The sequence below is a fragment of the Sminthopsis crassicaudata genome, chromosome 3, assembly GCF_048593235.1.
Source record: "Sminthopsis crassicaudata isolate SCR6 chromosome 3, ASM4859323v1, whole genome shotgun sequence".
NCBI classification, from domain to species: Eukaryota; Metazoa; Chordata; class Mammalia; order Dasyuromorphia; family Dasyuridae; genus Sminthopsis; species Sminthopsis crassicaudata.
In genome coordinates this window covers 333793268-333819181 of record NC_133619.1, presented here as the reverse complement: position 1 = coordinate 333819181, position 25914 = coordinate 333793268, and the positions used below count along the sequence as shown (strand labels likewise).

Below are 25914 nucleotides of genomic sequence, written 5' to 3'. Positions count from 1 at the left end.
GTTAAATTTTCAGGGTGAGCATTTACACCTCATTAATCAGCAAATGTTACAAATCAGGCCTTCATTTATTGTCTGTCTAAACTTAAGAAAGTGATGGCCCCTTTGGTGCTCTCTTCCTCTCCCCACTTCCTTCCCTCTCTTATTTTATCCCCCCTCTCTCTCCCTCCCTCCCCTCTTTTTCCCTCCTTCCTCTCCCTTCTCTCCCCCCTCTCCCCATCTATTTCTGACCCCCTCTCTGTTTCTGTCTCTCTCTCTTTCTTTATCCCCTTCTCTCTGTTTCAGTCTTTCTCTCTGTCCCTCCTCTCTCCCTCCTTCTCTTCCTCCTCCTCATTCTATCCCTCTTCCTCCTCCTCCTTTTTCTTTTTCTTCTCCTCTCTTTCTCTCCCTCCCTCCCTCTGTTTCTGTCTCTTTTTCTATCTCTATCGCTCTGTCTGTCCCCTTCCCTCTCTGTATTTCCTTAGAGATGTCCAGGGCTATCTCCACTCATCCTGATAAATATCTGGCCACTGGACCCAATGAGTCTGGTGATTTTGCACAGTCCTTCCTTACTTAAATCCAATTTGCTTGCAAGTCAAGGCATCACTTCCCTAATGTTACCTTCCTCTTTGAGAATGAAGGACAAACAACAACTTGGAAATAAGTTTTCTCTGATAAATGCTGGCTAAACAAACAAGTTTTTCTTCCACAATATATATAAAGAAATTGTTTAATCAATGTACATAATAAGCAAGGGTTTAAGAAAAAAAGTTGTTGGAACTAATAGCATGAAGTAAATTCAAGGAAAACCCACCTAGAGATATCTCCCCCATCCCCAACAAATCAAGAAATAATTCTATTCTACTGTGTCTTGGAAAATCAATGAAACCCTGGTTTAAGGGGCTTGTCAGTACTCACCATATTCTGGGAGTCTCACAAATTCAGATGGCTCACTGGGTAAGCTAATCCCCCAGGGGTTGCTGGCACTGACTCTGAATTGGTAAGGGCATCCTGGGCTCAGGTCTTCAATGACTAAATAAGTATCCAAAGTTGAAGCCACAGACTGCTGCCAGACTTGGGAACCTGTGGAGTCCAGTAGAAAGAAAAAAGGGGAGGGAAGTAGGGAAGAAAGAGACAGAGAGAAAGAAAGATAGAGACAGACAGAGAGATAGAGAAAATCCAGACACACAAAGGGACAGAGAGACAGATAGAAAGACAGACACACACACACAGACAGTCAGACAAAGACAGACAGAGAGAGATAGAGAGAGGAGACAGACAGATAGACACACAGAGAGACACAGAGAGAGGCAGAGGCAGAGAGACAAACAGACAAAGAGTGAGAGAAAGAGAGGCAGACAGAGAGACATACACAGACACAGAGAGGGAAACAAAGAGAAGAAGAAGAAAGAGGAGGAGGAGGAGGAGGAGGAGGAGGAGGAGGAGGAGGAGGAGGAGGAGGAGGAGAAAATGTGGTAGGCAGAGAAATTGAGAAATATATTACTACACACCAAAGAAAATATATTTTACACAATAAAAGTGACCATCTTTACGGAACTATAAACACTTCTGAAAATCTGTTTTCTAACTTTTTGCAAAGTGTTCAACTCTTTCATAAGGATGTGAATAAAGCAGATATAGAACAAAAGAATATAGTTTATCAGAAAGATGGGAGACTAAGGAAAATTACTGAAAAACAAAAGTCAAGAAGTCACTAGTCCATCCACAAAAGATTAAAAAACGTTAGTTATTGTGAGTTGGAATAAGTTCATTAACTTTGGGACTCAAGTCTGCAGACACAGATGTAAGTGATTTTAAGTAGGAATGGGGTCCTCATAAAAGAAAGAGAAAGTATTCTTGGGACAATTAGAAGTCATTTACAACATAGTCTGAATGAATATAACCAGATCATTTCTTCTTTTATTTTGTTGATTTCTTGGGTTGCGACAGCAAAACAAAAAATGTAGAGTGTTATCAGAGAAGTGTCTAACTGGAAAAGACAAATTATTTCCATGAAAGAAGCAAGTGATACTTGTTTTTCAGAGCCCCATCTTTTATTTGTATACTAGCAATATCAGGAGAAAGTGCAAAAGTTTTCCTAGCACATTGGATACCTGCCCTCTCTCCCACATGGTGGTAACCTTATTGGAGGACATGGATGGACTGTGGGCTGCATCACTGAAGGCCCCATTTAAACAATGAGATCATGGAACTCTTTGATGTTGGTTTGTACCTTCTTCCCTGTACTCCACTGTATAACCTGAGATGGTGCAGTTTCCTGTGCTGGATGGAGGCAGCCACCGGAGAATCACTGAGGTACAGCTCCTTTCTTGGGCAATGGGACGGTTTGGTGCTGCTGGGACACCTGGGGAAGGCCAAGGTAAATTATCATATTATATTATATTATATTATATTATATTATATTATATTATATTATATTATATTATATTATATTATATTATATTATGCTATGTTATATTTATTATATTAACTCTCTCTGGACCTATTCCCTCCCTACCCCCACCTCTCCTATGTCCATTTTTGCCAGCTGACCTCTCCTTCTCTCAACCTTGAAGTTTGAGAAGATCATAGGAGAGGATGTTGAAGTTGGCCCAAGGGAGGACCTGGCTCAGGATCTTGCTTCAGACACTAGCTCTGTGATCCTGGCAAGTGCCTTAATATTTCTTCTTTCTTTCTTTCTTTCTTTCTTTCTTTCTTTCTTTCTTTCTTTCTTTCTTTCTTTCTTTCTTTCTTTCTTTCTTTCTTTCTTTCTTTCTTTCTTTCTTTCTTTCTTTCTTTCTTTCTTTCTTTCTTTCTTTCTTCTTTCTCTCTTTCTCTCTTTCTCTCTCTCTCTCTTTCTTTCTTTCTTTCTTTCTTTCTTTCTTTCTTTCTTTCTTTCTTTCTTTCTTTCTTTCTTTCTTTCTTTCTTTCTTTCTTTCTTTCTTTCTTTCTTTCTTTCTTTCTTTCTTTCTTTCTTTCTTTCTTTCTTTCTTTCTTTCTTTCTTTCTTTCTTTCTTTCTTTCCTCAAGTCTGGAGACTTGATCTACTTTTAGTTTTAGTTTTGCAATCTATAAGCTACATAGTTTTCAACATCCACTCTTATAAGTTCCAAATTTTTTTCCTTCCCTTCTCCCCACCCCTGCCCCTAGACAGTAAGTAATTCAATATATGTTAAACATGTACAATTCTTCTGTACATACTTCTATAATAAGCATGCTGCAAAAAGAAAATCAGATCAAAAGGGGGGAAAATAAGAAAAGAAAACAAAAAGCAAGCAAACAACAACAAAAAGTGAAAATGCTATGTTGTGATTCACACTCAGTCCCCACAGTCCTTCTTCTGGATGCAGATGGCTCTCTCCCTCACAAGTCACAAGACTCACAAGTCACATTGACTTGGAATTGACCTGAACCACTTCATTGATTAACAGGTTTTTTGTTTTGTTTTGTTTTGTTTTTGTTTTTTTTACAAGCACAATTCTCTATGTTGATTCTATTATGGGTCTGGTTCCCTGCCTCCCAAACAAAACCCCCCTCAAAAACAAAAAGCAAAAAACAAGCTAAAACAGAAAAAAATCAATAGATGAAATTGACAGAGAAGTTTATTGGGTGAAACTATAAAGTTTTATATATTTGAGTGAAACAAATAACATTTTTTGATAGATCTCTTTAAGATTTTTAGCATTTCATATATTCATCTAGTTTAAAAACATTACAGATTTTTTTCTTAGATTACTTTAGAATGTTGTTTCTAGAAAACTTAGAAACAGTATAAGAGCTCAGTGATATTGTAATGATATTGCATGATATTAATATTGCTACTGTTAAATAATTATTAATAATATTGCAACATTATATAATTTTGCCATATTGCATTGTTGTTGTAGGTAATGATTGAGACATTTCCACCGTACAGGTCAGAGATTATAAAATATTGGTTTTTATGAAATAGAATTTATTAAAATCTCATCGGTCCTTTATCTTGTTTTAGTCATGTCTAACTCTTTGTGATTCATTTGGGATTTTCTTGGGAAAGATATTGGAGTCATTTATTTGTCCTTTCTTTCTTCAGCTCATTTTACAAATGAAGAAACTGAGGCAGACAGAGTGAAGTGATTTGCCCAGGGTAACACAACTAAAAAGTGTCTGAGGCTGGGTCCAGTGCTCTATTCAGAGCACTATCTCTCTATCCCCATTAAGTGCTTAGAATATAACTAACAATAAAAAACAGACTCTGCTCTGAAAGAGCTCCCATTCTAATTTGGGGAAATATTATGTAGAAGAGGTTTCAAGCTAGAAGGTAGACAGAAAGATTTGGTGGTCCTGAGGGTGCAGTGACAGGACATTTGCCAAGGCTTAGGCAATATTTCTTTTGAAAAATAAATTTTGTGACTTAAAAACCATTGTTAGGATTCATGATTTAGATAGGAGTTAGACTAGATGACTTCTGGTATCTCTTTTTATAGAACTCTAATTGTATGATTCTACATATTTTGTGAGCAATTTAGGTGGTCTCCTTGCTAGCCAATTTAAATGGATTGATAAAGAAGGTGCCATACCTTGCACTTTGATTGTAGCTGATGTTGTTGCAGTCCCATGGTCATTTGTTGCTACACATGTGTAAATCCCACTGTCCTGGGGCATCAGGTTGCAGATCTTCAGAGTGATTTCACCAGAATCACTAGAGAAAAGGTTCTATTTCATAAATCCAGGAGGAAATTTTCCCACCCTTACCTCCTGCACTCTTAGAATTACTGGCTTAACTCGAAGAACCTTAGTTTAAGGCTAAGTCTGGCATTCTGCTGCCAACCCATTCAATTTAGAAGTGATCAACCATTAACTGGTGAATAATTGAACTCTCTAAAAGAGGGATTTTAAAACTTCAAACAATAACAACAAACCACTGCCACTCACAACCAATGAGTGAATTCTTTTTGTTATTTGTTAAGATTCTTAAAAGATAGATTAGGAATAGTTGATTGAATTCAAGTTCATCAAATGAGGGGGAAAGGAAGTGGAGAATAAGAAGAAACACACTAAAGATTCACATAATAATGATCTAGTGCAGAAAGCATTAGAATAGGAGTACAGAGACATGATATTTAGTTCCAGTTCTCATATTAATTTTTTGGGTGATTTGAGGTAAAATGCTAAGCCTCTCTGGGACTCAGCTTTATCATTTGTTCAATGAAGATAATAGTATTTGTAAGGATCAAAAGATGGGGATATATTTGAAAGCACAAAATGTCACCATCATCATTGATCTCACCATTATTAGCAGTTTCCCTTCCTCCCAAGAAATGGCAAATGCTCTTTGTTCATTCTGTTTGGTTTCGCAAGACCTAATTGTGTACTGAGCTTCAGGATAGGAATTTCTTCTGCCTTTAAAGATTAATAGCTTCTCGACAATTTGTAATCTTAGGAAATGGTAATGCAGGCATAGAGAATTAAGTGCCCTGCAATAGCAAAAGTAGTAATGGTAACGGTAGTAATAGTCAGTACATGTCAGAAGCAGAATTTAAAATCCCGTCTTCTTGATTCTGGGGTCAGCACTCTATCTATTATACCACCCTGCCTTTTACTATTGATTGACAAAAATGAGAAGAGAAGACTAAAGGAAATGAGAAGCCCTTCCATTCAAGCATTTTGATCAAGCTTTAATACATCTTGGGAACACCCAAATAATTACCTAACATTTTAGAGGACATGGGAAGCAAATTTCTCAGGTGCTCCAAAAGGTACTCCAGAACAAGCAATTTGGGGTCTTGGGTTGTTTCATAAAATATATACATCCTGAAATTTACATTCAAGTTATCCCTTTAAGGTAGATTCAGTTGGACATGGCAGAATACACCTGAAATCGCTGCTACTGGAAAGGCTGAGGCTAATGGACCATTTAAGCTTGGGAGTTCTAGTTGTAGTTGGCTAAGCAGATTGGGCATCTGTCTGAACTAATATAGTGAGACCCTGAGATGAGGAAGAGGATTGTGTGAAGTAGGTACTACAAGTATAAAATTCTCCTTTATTCTGTTTGTATTATCCTTATTTTGCCAGTAGAGAGATGAAAGCCTAGAAAAGCTAGATGATTTGCTCATGGTCAATGATCTATTAATAGTAGTAGTAATAGTAAAGCAGTAGTAAGAGTAAGAGTAATCATAGTAGTAATAGTAATAGTGGTAGTAGTGATAATAGTAGTAGTGGTAGTGCTGGTAGTAGTAGTGACAGTAGTAATAGTAAAAATAATAGTACTAGTAGTAGTAATGATAATAGTGGTAGTAACAGTAATAAAGTAGTAGTAAGAGTAATCATGGTTGTGGTAACAATAGTAATAATAGCAGTAGCAATAGTAGTAGTAATAGTAATTGTGGTAATAGTGATAATAGTAGTAGTAGTAGTGGTAGTGCTGGTAGTAGTAGTGACAGTAGTAATAGTAAAAGTAATAGTAGTAGTAGTAGAAATGGTAATAGCAGTAGTATTAGTAATAAAGTAGAAATGGTAATAGCAGTAGTAATAGTAATAAAGTAGTATTAAGAGTAATAGTAATCATAGTTGTGGTAACAATAGTAAAATAATAACAGTAGAGATAGAGGTAGTAATAGTAACAGTAATCATGGTAGTAGTGATAATAGTAGTAGTAACAGTAGTAAAAGTAATAGTAGTAGTAGTAGAAATGGTAATAGCAGTAGTAATAGTAATAAAGTAGTAGTAAGAGTATTAGTAATCATAGTTATGGTAACAATAGTAATAACAGCAATAGCGGTAGTAGTAGTAATAGTAATCATGGTAGTAGTGGTAGTAGTACAGGTAATAGTAGTAATAGTAGTAATAGTAAAAGTAATAGTAGTAGTAGTAGAAATGGTAATAGCAGTAGTAATAGTAATAAAGTAGTAGTAAGAGTAGCAGTAATCATAGTTGTGATAACACTAGTAATAACAGCAGTAGCAATAGCAATAGTGGTAGTTGTAGTGATGGTGCTAGTAGTAGTAGTAGTAGTGATACTAGGAATGGTAGTTATAGTAAAAGTAATAGTAGTAGTAATAATAATGATGGTAGTAGTGATAATAGTAGTAGAGTTAGTGGTGATGCTAGTTATAGTAGTGATAGTAGTAATAATAGTTGCAGTGAGAGTAATAATAGTAGTAGCAATAATAATAATGATAGTAGCAGTAATAACAGTAAAGCAGTAGTAATCAGTTGTAGTGACAATAGTAACAGCAGCTGTAGCAACAGAAATAATACTAATGGTAGTAGTAGTAGTAGCAATTGAGGTGATAGTGGTGGTGCTAGTAGTAGTAGTGATAGTAGCTGTAGTAAAAATAATAGCAGCAATAGTAATGGTAATAGCAGCATGAGTAGTAATAGTAAAGTACTAGTAATAGTAGTAGTAGTAACAATAATAGTGACAGTAGTAGTGGTGGTAACAATGGGAGTAATAATGGCAGTTATAACTCATATTTGGATAATGCTTTAAAGATTTGCAAAGGCTTTCCAAATTATTCAAACAAAGAATTTTAACAAAGAAGAAAACGGAATCTCCTGTAGGGTCAGTACCTTGAAGCTCCCACAGCTGGTAAAAATCTGAATGAGAATTTGAATTCTGACACCAAGTCTAGCTCTGTGTTCATGATACTGACTCCTAAGCTGAGACTTGAACTGAGGTTTTCTGACTCCTGGTCCAGGGAACTAGCTTCAGGGAAGGTTTTCCCTGGGACAAATCAGGTGGCCTTTCTGGTCCCTGAACTTATAAACCTCGCCTTGGGAGCTCTATGTGGTTAAGTTAAAAACCGTCCCCTGCTCATGGAAGAGTCGGTGCTGGTGATGGGGGGGGGGGGGGGGACATGCAGTTACCAGGAGGAGACTGTGTATGTTGCTGTGCTGTTGTCATTGTCCAAGATGTTCTGGTCAGGGCCCTTCCAAATAATGTTGGGCTTTGGTCTCCCACACACTTTGCACTGTAGGGTCACAGTATCACCCAGTAAGCAGGTCACATCCATCAGGGGCACGAGGAATTCAGGAGCAACTGTAAACCAAACAACACATGGCTCATGTAAGCTTAAAACATACCACCAGTCAAACAACTCTCTCTATCCTTACTCCTTATCTCCTTACATCTCCATTTCACAACTTACACAAGTACACAATTAGACCCAGGAAACAATGATGTGAATAACCACTAATTAAGCACATTGTTTTGCAGCACAAATTCTACTTCCCTCTGATCTTTCTAGCATATCTCCTTCAGTAGAATATAAGACCTTTAAAGGCAGACTTTATTTCATTTTTGATTACATTTCCCTCTTCTAGCTCAGTTCCGGACACATAATAGTGCTTTAATAATTGTTTATTATTGTTGACTGATCAGTCTGAATTACTGCTCCTTGGTTGGATGAGCCTATAGAAAACTTCTCTCCCAATGTTTTTTTAAATTTTTAAATGATTCACTTTAACTTACCTTCTTGAATGAAATTTGGATTCAAGATCTGAAAAAAAAAAACAAGGCAAGAAAAAACCAGAATAATTTTATTTGCAAGCAATTAAATAAACAAAACTGGGTAAAATTTAGTTAAAATCTATTGACTGCTATAAGAATATGGGTTAATTTTATTCTTAGGCAGGTGAAGTGGTAGGGTTCTCTACATGAGGCAGGAGAGACTTGGGATTCAAATCCTAGCACTCTGTGACCCTGAGTAAATCAGTTCAGTTCTCTAAACTTCAGTTTCATCTGTTGAAAATATACCTACATTTCATATATACATAGTATGGAGATGTTTTATTTCTGTCTTTCATTACCTTGCACCCAACATGTGGCCAGGTATTTAATTAATGCTTGTTGAAAGGGTTTTATTTTCCTTTATTGTTGTTGTTTTGTTTCCTATGGGAAGGAAGGGGACATGTATGGGATGAGGAGAGGAAATAAATTTTTTTTCCTATTTAAAAAAAATGCTAAGTTAAAATGCTTATTTATTGCTTCTGTAAAAATGAAGATGGAAACAGTTGCACTACCTACCTCAGGGCAAGTAGTTCATAGTGGCTAGGGGTGATGTAGTAGAAACCAGGTCCTCTGACTTTCAATTCAGTGTTTCTTTCACCAAGCTATAGAGGCTCACCTTTATAGACAACAGGATCAACGTACTTGTCTGTGTGCTTCACAATCTATCATCCTTTCTCTCTCATGCCTTCTCTTTTATAGACCCTCTGTACAATATTATTCCTAATTCATAACAATCTCCTGCCTTCCCTATTTTATTAAATCCAATAGAATTTTGCTGAAAATTAAAGAATTTTCTTCTTTTTCAAAACCCTACTAGTGGTCTATTCTTCCCTTCATATTTTCCCCCCAGACCCTCTATTCTTTCAGGGGCAACAACTTTCTTTTTTTCTCTTCTAAACATTTACACATTTATCATGCTGTGCAAGAAAAATCATATCAAAAGGGGGAAAAAGTGAGACAGAAAAAAACAAGCAAGCAAACAACAGAAGTGAAAATACTATGTTGTGATTCACATTCAGTCCCTATAGTTCTCTCTCTGGATGCAAATGGCTCTCTCCATCACAGATTTATTGGAATTAAGGCACCAACTTTCAAAAACACTTGAGTAATTAAATTTCCATAGTGATAAGAACATATTCCAAAGCCATTTGGAGAGTTCCTAATATAAGAGAACTTGATTTATTTCTATATCTTCCTTCTGGCCTCTGCTCATTTAAGGATAAACCAGAAAGATATATAGATAGAAACTATGGTTTATTTTTAAACTATTCCAAGAAGGCAGGAGTTTTTCTTATGGTCCTTTCCTTTTCATAGATATGGTACATTTCAGCTGGAATGGACCTTAGAGATTACCTGTTACCTGCTTGTTATTGCTTGGTTGTTTCATCCATGACTGACTTTTTGTGACCCTTTTGGGGGTTTTCTTGGCAGACATACTAGAGCAGTTTGCTTTTCCAACTCATTCTACAGATGAGAAAACTGATGAAAATTGGGCTAAGTGACTTGCCTAGGATCACATAAGCTAATAAGTATCTGAGGCCAGATTTGAACTGATGAAGATGAATTTTTCTGCTCTAGACCTGGCACTCTATCCTATGTCACTTAGCTGCACCAGCAACATCCTACTAATGATAATAATAATAATAATATCACAATAAATACCTACTGTGCATCAGGCACCACACTAAGTATTGTACACGTATTATTTCATTCGATTTCCCACAACAACAATACTTCTGTAAGGTAGCTGCCATTATTATCCCCAGTTTATAGTTGAGAAAACTGAGGTAAACAGAGATTGTGACTTGGGGTCTCAAAGGGTGTAAATGTCAAAGACTATATCTGAATCAGGTCTTCAGTCAGTAAACGTTTAGTAAGCGCCTACTATGTGTCACACACTGGTAATGGCCAGGGATACAAAGACAAGGAATAATCCCTGTTATCAAGAAAATTCGAGTATAGACACTGAGGCTGAGAGGGGAAAAATGATTTACCTGAGATAACATGGGGCAAAGGTGGGTTTAAAACCTGATACTCCTGAATCCCAGTTTACTACATGGTGCAGTGGAAAGAACTCCATACTTATAACATGTCACTTGACATCCATGGACCTTAGTTTCTTCAGCTATGAAACAAGGAGGTTGGACTACATGTCCTGATCTTCCTAGCAGCTCTAGACCCACAATTCTGTGGTCCTGTGAATACACTGCTCTTTCTTTTATGCCTAGGTAATTTCCCTTCATTAAAAAACATGGAACTCAAAAATCTCACAAAATAATCTGAGAGAGTTCCTATTTCTCTGCCCACTCAAAAAGGTGGATTAGAAAATAGGTGCTGGTTGTCAAAACTCTTATCCCCCAGGAGCGTTTTTTCCCTTTCAGTCAAGCAAAATGATTGAAAATATCTTTAGATATGCTGTTTGATTTCTGTGTGAGGGAGGACAGAACTATCTGGGAAAGACGTGCAAATCTACACATATTTATTTACACAATATGCATATGCACATGATCTGTGCAATATATAAACACATAATGTGTGTCACCCACAAATATGTACACACATATATGTATATGCATACATATAACATGGTATGCACTAACATATAGTTGACAAACATTATATGAGTGTGTATTTGTGTGTAATGTTGTTCATCATTTGTTCTGAAAGAGGCCCATGACATCAGGGAAAGGATGCAGTGACATGCAAGTGAATTGGATTGAAGTGAGGGAGGGCTGGGCAAGGTCACCTGCCTCAGTTTATCTTCCAGAATACTCTGGCCTGTCCAATGGACAGATATATAGATAAGGACAACTGGATATGGCCCTGGATACAATGGGAGACCTTAACCTTTTTAAGCCAAGGTCTTTAACAGGTCTCTATCATATATATATACATATATATATATATATACACATACATACATATATGTATATAGTATATGTACATGTATGTATATAAAATATAGAAATAAACTGGATTGTAATAAGAAAATTATATATATATATATAATCATAATGTAGTTATATGTTACCATATATATCTATTAAGCACCTAGACTAGATATTTAATACATAAAAACATATATATAGGAAAACTATAAATACATATATATATATATATATATATATATACATATGCACAAGTCATATATATGCAGGCATAGATTTAAGAAGAGATATAGAGATAGATGGTTTTCTTATATATTAAACACCTACTCTGTACACATTGACCTAGGCAAGAAGCAATATAAAAGTTAGTTCTGGCCCTCATGGAGCTTCCAGTCTAGTGGGGAAAAACACAAATAACTTGGCTTTATTGGTTACCATGACCAAAGATTACACTAAATGGTTAATCTATTGCAGTATTGTGTATTTAGGTGGTCAGAACTTCAAAAAACAAGCCTAGTTTATTGCCTGGACCATAGTTAAAGCCTTCCTAACACGGTAGAGTCTGGCACAATTGGTTTTGTAGTAGGAATTTTTGATTAGAGAGGAATACTAGTAAAGGGATTGTGAAGCAAGCTGATTATTGACTGGATAGGGAAAACATCAAGGGGAGGCTTCCAGGAAGAAGAGATCTTTGACCTGAACTTTAAAGGAATAGGTAGAAGTTCAACAAGTAGAAGGGAAAACAGAGCATTCTGGTACATAGTGAATAAGGGCAAAGGTACAAAGACAGAAAGGCAGGGGGACATGTGTCAGGGATGGTTAAGAGTTAGCTTGGCTCCAATGTAGAATATGTGCCAGGAGGCAGAGTGATTTAAGTCTTGAAAGGTGACTGATTATGAGTTGTCTTTAATCTCTGCCTGAGGATGGAGAAAGCTGTGTCTCTATTTGAGAATTCCTTCATGGGCACATGTTTAGCAGATTGGAACAGTGAATAGTGTACTGGGTCTAGAGTCAGGAAGATCTAAGTTCAATATGACTTCAGACATTTACTAGCTGTGTGACTCTGAGCAAGTCACTTAACCCCAATTACCTCAGTTTCCTCATCTATAAAATAAGCTGGACAAGGAAATGGCTAACTACTCAATATCTTTGCCAAGAAAACCCCAAATGGGGTCATAAAGAATAAGACACAACTGAATAACAATACATTTGTTTTCATCATTTACATTTTTAAACTTTTAAAAAATTATGAACTTAAATTATCACCAGAAATAATCTGATACATAAAGAACAAAAAAGGATTATATATAGAGCTGTGTATCTTGGACTTTGTTTTTTTAAATCGTATATTTGGTGGTACTAACAAAATCACCCTATTTATGACTACTTTTGAACTTCTTTTGTTTTCTCCTAACTTGTGTTACGATACCTTATCCTGTCCTCTCTCCCTCCCCCAAATAGAAGCTCCTCTTCAAAACCAGACAAATATGCAAAATAAATGATACATAGACTATGTCTAAAAATGTATGTCTCATCCTCCATTTCTAACCTATCACCTCTGTTCCAACAAGTGGGAAGTATGATTCATTATCTCATCTTTTCCAAATAGTTCTGCCCATCTTCTTGTCGGGCATCATGTGATCATTCAACCAGCTGGGTTTCTTGTGTAAACCTTCCTTGGCTTCAATCCTGTGACCATGGAAGAAGTCTATTAATTACAGATGTTATTCTTCCCCTTATTAAGCATTGATTATGTTCCAAACAGTTCTAAACAGTTAATCAATATTATCTCATTTGACCCTTATATCAACCCTTGGGACGTAGGTGCCATTTTCCTATTTTACAATTGAGGAAATAGTAGCAGAGAGAAATTAATCACTTGCCCAGGATTACACAGCTAATATCTGAGGTTAGATTTGAACTAAGGGCCTCCTGACTCCAGGCCTGGTATTCTATTCACTGAACCATCTACCTGCCCCCAATATGTATCAGAACACCTATTTTTATAGATATGGGAAACTGAGACTAAGAAAGGTTAATGAATTGCTACTGATATGAACTCAGGTCTCTTTAAGCTTTAAACTTTACATAATGGAATAATATGAAAGATGGAACACCTGTATTTTAATGTCAACTTCATCCTTGGATCAACTTCTGAAAGAAGGAAAGGAAGAAGGAAGGAAGGGAGGAAAGAAGAAAAGAAAAAAGAAAGAAAGAAGAAAGAAAGGAGGAAAGAGAAAGAGAGGAAGAAAGGGAGAAAAAAGAAAGAATAAAAGAGAAAGGAAGAAAAAAAGAATGAAGGCAGAGGAAGAAAGGAAAGAAAAGAGAAAGTAGAAAGAAAAAAGGAGGGAAGGAAGGAAGGATAAAGGAATAAGAAGAAAGAAAGAAAAAATATATAAATTAAATCAAAGGTACATTGCTGAAGGTGGAACAATTTTGAGGATGCTGAGAGTTTAATTCTCAAGATATATTTTTTAAAAGGGAGATGAATGGGGTGGGGGTTAGGGGGACTGTGAATCTTCTTTAGGAATCTGACTTTATGTGAACAGCAGAGGGCAGATTTACTTTAGGAAGGAGAGCAAAGATTGAATGAAGGCAGTAAGATTGAAATATTTTACCCCCAAATAGAAAACCTCTACCTGAAGGTGACCTATTCCCATGAAATAATCCAGTGTTTTAACACTAACACCTTCTTCAAAATGGGAGGAGAGCAGTAGGGAACAATGCTCAGGCCAGAGGAAAAGCCAGTGAAGCACAGAAAAGAATATATTGGTTTTAGGCAAAGAAGGCCCTCTGTGGTAGCTTTATTCTCATTTGTTGTTGAGTAGTTTCAGTTTCTTCATAACCCCAGGGTTTTTTTGGCAAAGATACTGGAGTGATTTTGTTATTTCCTTCTCTAGCTTGTTTTACAGATGAGGAAACTGAGGCAAACAAGTTGACTAGCCCAGGATCACCCAGTTAGTGAGTGTCTGAGAGTAGATTTGAACTCAGCAAGATAAACACTCTTATAGACTGCACCACCTAGCTGTCCATATCTCCTAGCTAAGCCAAGAGGAAACTCTACTTTAACCTAGAATTTTAGCAAGCAAGGTCAAACTTTTCAGAAATCCAAAGAAAAACAAAGCCTTCTCCTTTATAAAATGTCTTTTTTTGGAGACAGAACTATTTATTGCCTAAACCACTAAAGGAACTTGATTGGTGTTAAAGAAAAGGATTGAGAAAGTATCTTCGGTGGGATTTAATACAATTGTTTGTCTTCTCCATGCTTTGTAAGAGGAGGTAAACTGTCTTAAGCAAACATCTACACTGAATGAATAGTAAATAAGACTTAGTACCCTTTCATTTGAGGAAAGTTAATTCCCTGTAAACCCCCAGGGATTTGTTCCTCAGTGGGTTGTGTCCTGGATAGAAGAGGAAAAGAGGAAGAGGAAAGTCCCTCATCATCAGGGAATTCTGTGGAAAGTTATTTCTTAGATGTAATATTTTTCCTCTTAAGGAAAGATGATGTGCTAGAGAGTCATGTACCTGAAACCCAGATTCCAGAGGTGAGAAAGTAATTTTAGTCATCCCTGCCTGGCAGGACAGAGGAAGAAGAAGAGGGAGGAATCATGGTATAGTAGAGGAGAGGAAGAGACGAGAAAGAAAAAGAAAAGTGGAGCATGTACTTCACTGGAAAAGGGGAAAAATTAAACTGTTTAAATCCACAAATACATAGCTAAAAGGGGTCTTTAGTGATCATGGAATCCATTTTTCTCACTTCATGTAGGCTCACTCAATTCACTCCATATTGAAGGAGGAAAATCTATTTATATTTTAAGGGTCTCCAGAAGAAATTCCTCTTCTCTACCCCTAACATGCATTTTGCCATATATCAGTCTTCAAATGAGGTAATATTTGTAAAATGCTTAGGACATTGGCCCATAGCAAGGGCTAAAAAGAAATTATTCCCTCCACTTTCCTCATTGCTTAAAACTTTACATTCTTCCTCCTTTTTTTCTATTCTTACTGTGTTTAGCATCAGTAGAAACAATTTAGCAGAAAGAGCTGAGGGGAGATTGAGGCCAGAAGAGAGAGAGAGGGTAGGAAAAGGACATATGGCAGTGAATACCATTGTAAGACTTGGAGACCAACATTTTTTCTGACTTTTTTTCTGACATTGGTGTAAAGAGTAATGCTCCTATACCCTTTGATCCAGCAGTGTCTCTACTAGGCTTTTATTCCAAAGAGATCATAAAAAGGGAAAAGGACCCACATGTGCAAAAATGTTTGTTGCAGCTCTTTTTGTAGTGGTATAGAACTGGAAACTGAGTGGATGTCCATCAGTTGAAGAATGGCTGAATAAGTTATGGCATATGAATGTTATGGAATATTATTTTTCTATAAGAACCAATCAGAGGAAGGTTTCAGAGAGGTCTGGAGAGATTTACATGAACTGATGTTAAATGAAGTGAGTAGAACCAAGAGAACACTGTATGTAGCAACAAGAAAATTACACGATGATCAATTCTGATGGATATGACTCTTTTTAACAAGGAGGTGTTTCAGGTCAATTCCAATGGACTTGTGATGGAGAGAACCATATGCATCCAGAGAGAGGACTTTGGGGATTGAATGTCAATCACATAACATAATATTTTCATTTTTTGTTATTTGCTTGCTTTTGCTTTCTTTCTTATTTCCCCCTTTTAGATCTGATAATAATTGTGGAAATACACATAGAAAAATTACAAGGCACATTGCAATTGCAGATTTTTAAAATGTGTCATGAGTCCAAATAATAGAAATATAAATTTCTTATGTCTCCTTTTCCCATTTTACAGTATTTTTAAAACCTGGAAGAATTGGGATTTCTTTTTTATTGCAATATCCTAATTTTTTAAGATAACTTAATGAGTGCCAGTGACAACAAATTCCAGAGTTAGGAAAACCTAGCAATGTAATGGAAAAGTTTGTTCTTTTTCCTTTACCATCCATCTTTCCTATTTCTCATCCTTGAGGGTCATCTCTCCTAGCTACCCTTGGAATGACACTTTTCCTTTCACTTTTACTGACCAACTCCTAAATACAGGGTGTTGTGCAGTCTTGTTTCCAGTCATGGAGGAGTTTATATTCTAATTTCTCTTCCCACTGAAATAGTAGGGAAATCTCTGAATTTGTCATTTGGTTGTTGGTCTGGATTCAAATTCCAGATCTTTTACTATAGGTATGAACATGAACAATTATCCATTATGCTTAAAGTAACAGTTCAACTTACCACGCCTGTTATCAAGCACTTATTAGTGCAAATTGCTGTGCCTGCCTTTAAGGGGCTTACATTCTACTGAAACAAAGAGCATTTATACAAAGAAGTAAATGTGAGATGATTCGAAGAGGGAGATAGCCCTAATGCCAAGGGATCAGGTAAGGTTTACAGGAGGAGGTGATAGTTGAGATGAAACTAGAAAGAAGCAAAGGATTATATAAGGCAGAGAGAAGCATTTGGGAGAGCCTATGCAGACTTCAGATGGAGAGCTGAGTTCAGGGAGCATTCAGTGTAGCTTAGTTTGGCTGAAAAGTAGATTGTAATATAGTAATATGGAATTGTTTGGAAAGGAAGATTAGAGACCGACTATGAGGGGGTTTAAATACCATGCTAGGGAGTTTATATTTTGTTACAGAAAAGTCACTGAACATTTCTGAGCAGTACAGTAATATAGTCAGACCTATATTGCATGAGGATTATTTTCACAAGAATATGAAGAATTGATTGGAGAGGGAGAGACTAGAAAGCAGGGAATCCAACTGGAAAGTTATTCCCAGTGGAGGTGATAAGAGCTTGAATCAGGGTGGTGGCAGACCATAGAGGAAGATATGAATGTAAGAGATAATATGGTGGGGGAATCAATAAAATCTGGCTACTGATTAGATATGGAGGGTGAGGAAAAGGGAAGAGGTATGAGTCATAGCTTGACTCATAGATGTATACTCTGGTGGTACCCACAACAGGGGTGTCAGGAAGGCTAGGCTTGAGAGAGTTCTTATTTTGGATTTGTGAAATGGTTAGATGCTGATGGGACATTTGGATAGTGATGTCCAGCAGGCAAGATGGGACTGGAGTGATTATAGAGTTAGGAGAAACAATTTGACAATTCTAACTGAACTCTTGGAGTGTATGTGTGTGTGAAAGAGAACATCAGCCAGCAGAGACAGAGATTCAGACACACACACACACACACAAGAACCAGGGAGACAGAGAGAGGCAGAGAGGCAGAGAGTGAGAGATGGAGAGAGAGAGAGAGAGAGAGAGAGAGAGAGAGAGAGAGAGAGAGAGAGAGAGAGAGAGAGAGAGAGAGAGAGAGAGAGAGAGAGAGAGAAAGAGAGAGAGAGAGAAAGAGAGAGAGAGAGAGAGAGAGAGAGAGAGAGAGAGAGAGAGAGAGAGAGAGAGAGAGAGAGAGAGAGAGAGAGAGAGAGGAGGGAAAGATGGAGAAGGAAGGGGGAAAGAGAAAGGAGACATAGACACTCACAGAGACGGAGACAGAGACGGAGACAGAGATAGAGACAGAAAGAGACCCATATAGCGAGAGACAAAATTAGATAAGGGGTAAGATTTAGAGAGGAGAGGATTAAGTAATATTTCTCTCATGGTTCTCTTCATATTCCTTTGGCCATTGTGAGACTTCATTAGGGAATGGAGCAAAGAAGAATGGCATAGAGGACTGTGTAGAATAAGAAATTCTTAACTGTGTGTCTTAGGCTCCAAAGGGTTCTAAGGATACATGTGAGGGGAGTACATGGACTTGAATGGGAAAAATTACAACTTTGTTTTAATATAATTGATTTCCTTTGTAATTTTATCTATTTTATTTTATTCTTTTAAAAACAAAATTTTGAGGAGGAATTCATAGGCTTCCCAGACTGCCAAAATGATCCATGACACAAAAAAGGCCCCCTGGCATTAAGGGGTTATAAGGTATTAATTAAGATGAAGAGGGAGGTTTGTGATTGATGGAATATATTTTCTCAATAAAGGAGAAATTGAGGTCCTTTGCTGAGGGGAAAGGGGAAACGAGGAAAATTTTTAAAATTAAAGTTTGAAATAGATACTGTAGGGAGAGTGACAGTTGATCTGGAAAAAAATAGACAGTGAAGTTGGGTAACACAATCATATGATGAGTCTACTTAACATGGTTCAGGAACTTTTTTTTCCCCAGAGGCATTTATGACAACACAGTTTAGAATAGAGAAAGTGGATATGGGAACTGACCTAAGGAAGGAGTTTAGGAATGGGGCATTATACATGAACAGGGATAGGATCTGGAGGCAAGAGATTCCAGGGTAGAAGACAGGATGTAATTGAATTGACTAACTGTGTTGAAAACTCTAAAGGGAAGAAATTAGGGCTAGAGCAGGGGTGATGAATTAGAACTGGAAGAAGCAGAGTGCCTGGAGGTTGCAGTCAGGCTGCAGACTGGGTTTAGGAGTGGATGAGGAACGGAAGGATTGGTGGTTACAGTCACTTAGCTTTTCATCTGTAAAATGACAGGGTTGGACCAAAAGGCTTCAAAGGTCTGGTGCATCTCCATTTTTCTTTCACTTTTCTTTGTATCCCCAGTACTTAACACAGTGCCTGGAACATGGAGAATGCTGGTTGACCAAGAAGCTTTAATTCTCCAGTTTCTGTTTCCCCTGATCCTTCTCTGCAAAAGTAAGCAACTTTTAATGGCAGCAAATACAGCTACCATCTATTCTCAGGCAACGTGGTTTCAACTGACATACAAACATGCAGATCCACTCGCCATCTCTTATTATTTCACATTCCTGAATATTTCTAGGGCTAGTCTAGAGAAGCCGATTCTAATGGTCTTTATTACCTTAGAATTCCACAGAAGTTGCTCTGCTTCCCAGATAGGTTCACTCATGAGGTTAAATGGGTGAAATCTCACTTTATTATCCCAACATCCATTTCTACTACTGGACAGATGGTGAGACAGAGATACACAGATGTCAGCCTCCTGAACAAGCAGCCCTCTCTGCTGAGCCTCCTGGATAAGTTGTTTCTTGTTTTGGGTAGTTAATTGCTGGGAAGGGTCTCAGGGAAGGAGGAGAGTGAAAGAAGAAAGGAGGCAGATGAAATGGACAGAAATGAATGGAGAAAAAAGTGAATGGGGAAAAGGTAGAGACAGAGGAAGAAGAAAATGAGTGGAGAAAAAATAGAAAAACAAGGGAATTGGAGAAGGGGAAGGGACATGTAAAATGAGAAGGAAATAGACATAGGAAGCAAAGGATGGGGAACACAGGTCAGCAGCTGTGGGATCATGAAGGGGGAAAGCAAGGGGGAGGAGTGTTAGAGGGAGCATCATTCACATTTATTTGGCATAGGGAGGGTACACATCTGGGCTAGTAACTCCCAGAGGGCGACCCTGACCAAGATTCCATCCAGAGGAAACATCATAGAGTGGGATGTCTGGAGAATGCAATGGCCAATTGTTATCATGTGAGCTTTCTCCAGACTGGTCCTGCCTTCAGACTTCAAAAGCATCCTTTGAAAATAATGGTCTTCCTATTCAAACAAGAATGAAACTGACTGAAGTAGAAAGAATTGATCTTAATTTATGTAAATAGAGTCAACTAAATGAATAAGAATGAGGGTGTCTTCTTTCCAGTTTGGGTGTCAGTTCTGTAGGATGGGGGTTCAGTGGGTTAATTTTTTTACAGTACATTTAATTTTTCAACCTGGCACCTACTAGTTTTACTAGTGGGTAGACTCTTCATAACTGAAAGGTTTGGTTTCCCCCTCCTTTTGTTCCCTATTATTCTAAATCTCCTTTCTTATACTGTTAGATGCCTTTCCCAATAGCCATTAACCCAAAAGTAAGAAGCAATTTAGGGCTGGTAGGTGGTATAGTGAATAGTGTCACGAAAATCTGAATTCAAATTTGGTCTCAGCCACTTCCTAAGTGTGACTCTGGGTAAGTCACTTAACCGAGATTCCTTGTGTCACTTCTGGTACTCAGAAGTGGAAGGGGGCTAGTCCTACTTTTATGGAAAGGGCTAGGGTTATTGAGGTAGCGGCTCATTGATCAGAGAGTTGAAAGAGTGTTCATTGATTGGTTGTTCATGCGTTATAGACCCCGTTTGCCTCAATTTCCTCATCTGTAAAATGAACTGGAAAAGGAAATGGCAATATACTTTCTAAAATCTTTACCAAGAAAATCCTAAGTGAGGTCATGAAGAATAGGACATGACTGAATTGACCAAGAGACAACAGAGAAGCGGTTTACCCAAGATGCATAACAGAGAATGTGTCTTGTTTAAGAGTCTTCCTCTGTCTCCACTCCAAGTAGGAATATAGGGGTAAAGAGCATTTTGGTTAGCTAATAAATGATCCATCTTGTTGGGCACTGGGATGTGAAGGAAGACTGCAGTGCTTCTTCCTTATGAAGTCAATCCGGGCCTCTGAGAGGTAGAAGGAAGTGAAAAGTTGTCATACATAGCTAATTATTCATCAGTCTGATGAGATGAGAAGGGCTCCAGACGAGAGCCAGTCCAGGTCAGCTCTAATTGAGACTGATGGGTCCGATCAATCAGGACAAAGTGACTGATTCAGACACCCACCTTCATTGACCTCTTTTCATTGACCTCTCTCAGCAAGACTGATGTGAGTCAATGAGAAAGGTTGCTTCTTGTCTCTGGAACCAGTGAGACACCAAAAGCAAAGCCGCCCCCTCACAGATGAATTTAGAAGCACATTGAGATGGGGAGCAGTTCCCCTCTTCCACCATCATTGACGGCAGTGTGGTTAAAATGTAGCATTTTTTTTCCAAGAAAATTGGTCTCAGCCTATTATGTTCCAGTCTACCACAAGGTAAATATGTCCTACTAGTCTGGGGCCAAGAGTTTGGAGTAATAACTGTAAAGATGACTTATTTTCTATACACTTTTGTGTCTCATCCCACTTGCCTCACAAAATCCTTGGGAAGAAGGTAGTGTAATCTTATTAACACCATTGCAAAGCAGGGAAAATTAGATCAGGAAGGTGAAATAACTTCTTCACAATCATGTAGTTGGGAGGGCTCAGAGCCGGGTGTCAAGGTCAAGTCTAATTCCAAGTGAGTATCTTTATGAAGCATTATATTGCATCTCAAAGAAGGGTCAATGTTATACTTTAATATATTTTTTAGAGGCAATTAAGGTTAAATGACTTGTTCAAGATCACATTGCTAATAAATGTCTGAACTCAAGTCTTCCTGACTCCAGGACAGGTGTTCTTTCCTCTGTGCTACTTGGTTGTCTCCTAGAACAACAATGTTTATCTCTGCATCTTCTCTGTATCACACTGCTTGGTACATTTTGAGATGAACAGAACCTTTAATTTCTTTGGCAGAGAGACCTACCCCTGGCAAGGCAGAGCTGTACCCATTCAAAGAATGATTCCAGGTTCAATGATTTACCTAGGGTCACATAGCCAGGAGGTATCAGAGCCATGACTTGAACCCTGGTCTTCTGGAGCAGCTAGCTGACACAATGGATAGAGCTCTGGGCATAGAGTTGGGAAGACCTGAGTTCAAATCCAGCCTCAAATACTTGCTAGCTGTGTGATCCTATGTCACTTAATCTCTACTTCAGTTTCCTGAAGTATAAAATTGAGGATATTTAAAGCACCCACCTCCTAGGGTTGCTGTGAAGATCAAACAATATAATAATTTTAAAGCACTTAGCACAATGTCTGATACATGGTAAGTACCATATGTTAGCGATGGTGGTGATGGTGATGGTGATGATAATGAGTCAGTTCCTATTCACTACACTCATTAACAAACTCAAATAGAAAGGGAGGAAATAATTAATTTCAAAATGTAATGGTATCTGTGTTTTACTGTATTTTTATTTACTTTGTTAACTATTTCCAAATTATATTTTCATCTAGTTCTGGCCCAAGAGTTTTACAAGATATATATTTGAGACCTCTGCTGTCTTTTGATCTGTATTTCCCTCTCCTTCCCCTTAACTACTAATGCCTTCCTTTTGTAGATTGCCTTTCAATTACTTTGCATATATCTTGTATGTGATGACATGCTGTGTTTCCTATTAGAATGTATACTCTGTGAGGACAGGAAATAGTTTGGGCCCTTCTTCGTGTACCCCATTGCTTAGCACAGTACAGGGCATATGGTAGGTATTTAACAAATTCTTATTAATGGACTGATTATACATAGTAGGTGCATAATAAGTGTTTGATGAATGAATGGGTTTGGGTGACCCAGCTGTAACAGATGGGTGACCAATTGTATGACCCATGAATAAGTCATTTAGTAACATTTTGGCTCCTGGACTTTCTCATCTACAAAAATGGCTATAAATATAACCACCCCATCAACTTCACAGATTTGCTGTGAAAAATGACTAGTTGTGAAGGCTAGAGACTGGGTTTGTAACTATAGTGGTAGAGGAGATTTCTGAAGGAAACCTTTTTTCCCCTCCAGAAATCCCCTCTACTATCATAAAAAGGGAAAAGGACGCACAAGTGCAGAAATGTTTATGACAGCCCTTTTTGTAGTGATAAGGAACTAGAAAGTGAGTGAATGCCCATCAGTTGGAGAATGGTTGAATAAGTTATGGTATATGAATTATGGTATATGAATGTTATAGAATATTATTGTTCTGTAAGAAATGATTAGCAGGGTGATTTTAGAGAAGCCTGGAGAGACTTACATGAACTGATACTAAGTGAAGTGAGTAGAACCAAGAGAATATTGTACACAGCAACAACAAGATCACATGATGACCAACTGTGATGAGCATGCTCTTTTCAACAATGAGGTGATTCAGGTCAATTCCAACAGACTTGTGATGGAGAAAGTCATCTACATCCAGAGAGAGAATTATGGGGACTGAATGTGGTTCACAACATAATATTTTCACCTTTTTTGTTGTTGTTTGCTTTCTTTTTTTCCTTTCTCATTTTTTTTCCTTTTTGATCTAATTTTTCTTGTATAGCATGATAATTGTGGGAATACACATAGAAGAATTGCACATATTTAAAATATCATGGATTACTTGCTATTTACGGGAGGGGCAGGAGGAAGAAAAATTTAGAATATAAGGTTTTGCAAGGGTGAATGTTGAAAACTATCTTTACATGTATTTTGAAAACAGAATTCCTCTCTACTAAGGCTGTCCCAGGATTCTGTCCTGGGCTTTCCTCTTCTCCTTTTATACTAATTCACTTTGTAATCTTAACAGCTCTCTTGAATTCAATGTTCATTTCTATATTGATGATTCTTATATCTTTGTATATAACCCAAACCCTTCTGCAACCTACAGACTCACGTCTCCAAATAACCTATTAGACATCTTGAACTGGATATCTTATAGACATCTCAAACTCAGCCTGTCCAAAACTGAATTCTTTATGTTTGCCCCCAAACTCTCCCCTCATCCTAACTTCCTTATTAGTATTGGTAAGGGATTATGATCTTTCTAGTCTCCCAGGCTTGAATTGTATGTGTCATTCTCTACTCTCTACTTTCTTTGACCTCTTTTTCACTCCAAGCCAAGTCCTGTCAGGGTCACCTTAGTAATATCTCAGATATATTCACATATCTTTTCTGATGATGCTAGATCCTACTACCTTACCACCTCATCCCTGGAACACTGCAAGTCTTTTCCTACCCCAGTCTATCCTCCACTCATCTCAAAGTGATCTTCCTGAAGTACAAGCCTGACTATGCCATCCCCCCCTCTCATAAACACTAGTGCCTCCAGAACCACAAAGAAAATCTTCTGTTAACATTTAAAGCCCTTCAGAAACCTGATACCCTCCTACATTTCTAGTCTTCTTACTTTCCTTTACATACTTTACAATCCAACGACACTGTTCTTCTTAATATTCCTTGAACAAGACATTCCATCTCCATGTCTGGAATGCTCTCCCTCTGCATCTGTACCCTGTGGCTTCTTTCAAATACTAAAATTCTATCTTCTACCAAAAAACTTTCCCAATCTACCTTGATGTTAGTGCCTTCCCTCCATTCCTAATATATATGTTATGTGTGTATGTATACATATACACACATATACATGATTCTGTCATCCATCCATGTTTTACTCTATGTGACCCTGCACACTATAGTGTGTCAATATTATCTGTAGGGTTGACTTGCCAAAAATACTGAGGCAATTTGCCATTTTCTTTTGCAGTAGTTATAGATCTTGTTTTGTGTATACAGTAGTTATTTCCATTTTGTTTCCCCCATTAGTCAATAAACATTTATAAAGTACCTTCTGGATGCCAGGCACTGTGCTAAGTAATGAGTATACAAATGTGTGTTGGGGGGGTAGGGAAAGTGGAGAGAAGGATGGGAATATCCAGTGTGGACATGATGAAGAATCCAGAGGAATATAGACCTGGGTGTTTCTTAATTAGAGATTCTGGGAGGGGTTCTCCGTGATCCAATCAGAGAAAGGGAAGGACCTTACAGGCAGAAGGAACTCCTGAGATGTAATGTCCAGGATGAATTTGCAGGATGAAGGAGTTCCTGGAACATGATAGAGAATCCCTTTGGGCTGTGAGTACCATGAGAGCAGGGACTGTCTTGTTTATACAGTATTACCAGAGCTTCTTACAGTATCTAGAATATAGTAGATACTTGAGTGCCTGATGACTGACTAAGGTGAGCAATTCCTTTACAGATTAGAAAGGTCTTTGAGGCACGTAGAGGTTAAGGGATTTAACCAGTCACCCAAGCAGCTGGCTCTTAGGCTTTTTTCTGTCTCTTGCTGCCATGGTTCCCTTCATTACTTGCCTTCACTACCTGTGAAAAATGTTTACAAAACATTCCAGAAACGAACACCTTGGATTTGGTGTTATGACTTCTTTCACCTCTGTAAATCTCAGTTTCTCTATTCATAAAATATAGGAGTATAACGAGCTGGTCTTTAAAATTCCTTCTAATTCTAACTCTATGATTTGACTACCTTTGCACAGACCACAGAAGTTTGCTGCATTAGTATTACTCTCAGAAATAGGAACTTGATTCCAGTTCTAGGTGTTGTCCCCATGAAATCCTACTGGAAAAAAACAAGAACAAAACATTTGGTCTTGGGGACCTTCTCTGGGCAGCTCCACACCATACTTTGTTGTCTAGCTCCTCACTGTGACTGACCAAACCCAAGGTGGCAGTGCCATTGGCTTTGTTAGTAGAAGTGATTCCATATTATGGTTCTCTAGGAAATGATGAGCAGAATGTTCTTGGGGAAAAACAAAACAAAACAATCTTGAAGGTTCTCCATGAACAAAGTGAAATACACTGTATACAAGGTAATAGCAATGTTCTGGGGTGACCAGCTGTAAATGACTGTGTTATTTTCAGTAGTAAAATCATCCACAACTACTCCGAAGGACTTACGATAAAAAATATCCATTTGCAGAGAAGGAATGATTGTGTCTGAAAACAGATTGAAGTGTTTTTAATAACTTTTCTTGAGGGTTTTTATTTTCACTAGAGTGGGAGATCTATGTTTTCTTTCACAACTTGGCTTATATGGAAATGTTTTGCATAACATCACATGTGGTTTCTTA

The 25914-nt window shown here is 37.7% G+C and overlaps 1 protein-coding gene across 13 annotated transcripts in view; it reads right to left on the bottom strand.

The window, feature by feature from the left end:
* Positions 1-25914, bottom strand: part of KALRN (kalirin RhoGEF kinase) — a 934437-nt gene that overhangs the window by 16973 nt on the left and 891550 nt on the right. For all 13 annotated transcript variants that reach the window (XM_074301431.1, XM_074301444.1, XM_074301430.1 and 10 more), the window contains 5 exons: positions 8428-8455; positions 7824-7995; positions 4535-4656; positions 2210-2341; positions 895-1059 (listed from right to left, as the gene is read on the bottom strand). In XM_074301431.1, coding sequence (XP_074157532.1) covers positions 895-1059; positions 2210-2341; positions 4535-4656; positions 7824-7995; positions 8428-8455 — 619 coding nt within the window. The remainder of the gene's footprint in view (positions 1-894; positions 1060-2209; positions 2342-4534; positions 4657-7823; positions 7996-8427; positions 8456-25914) is intronic.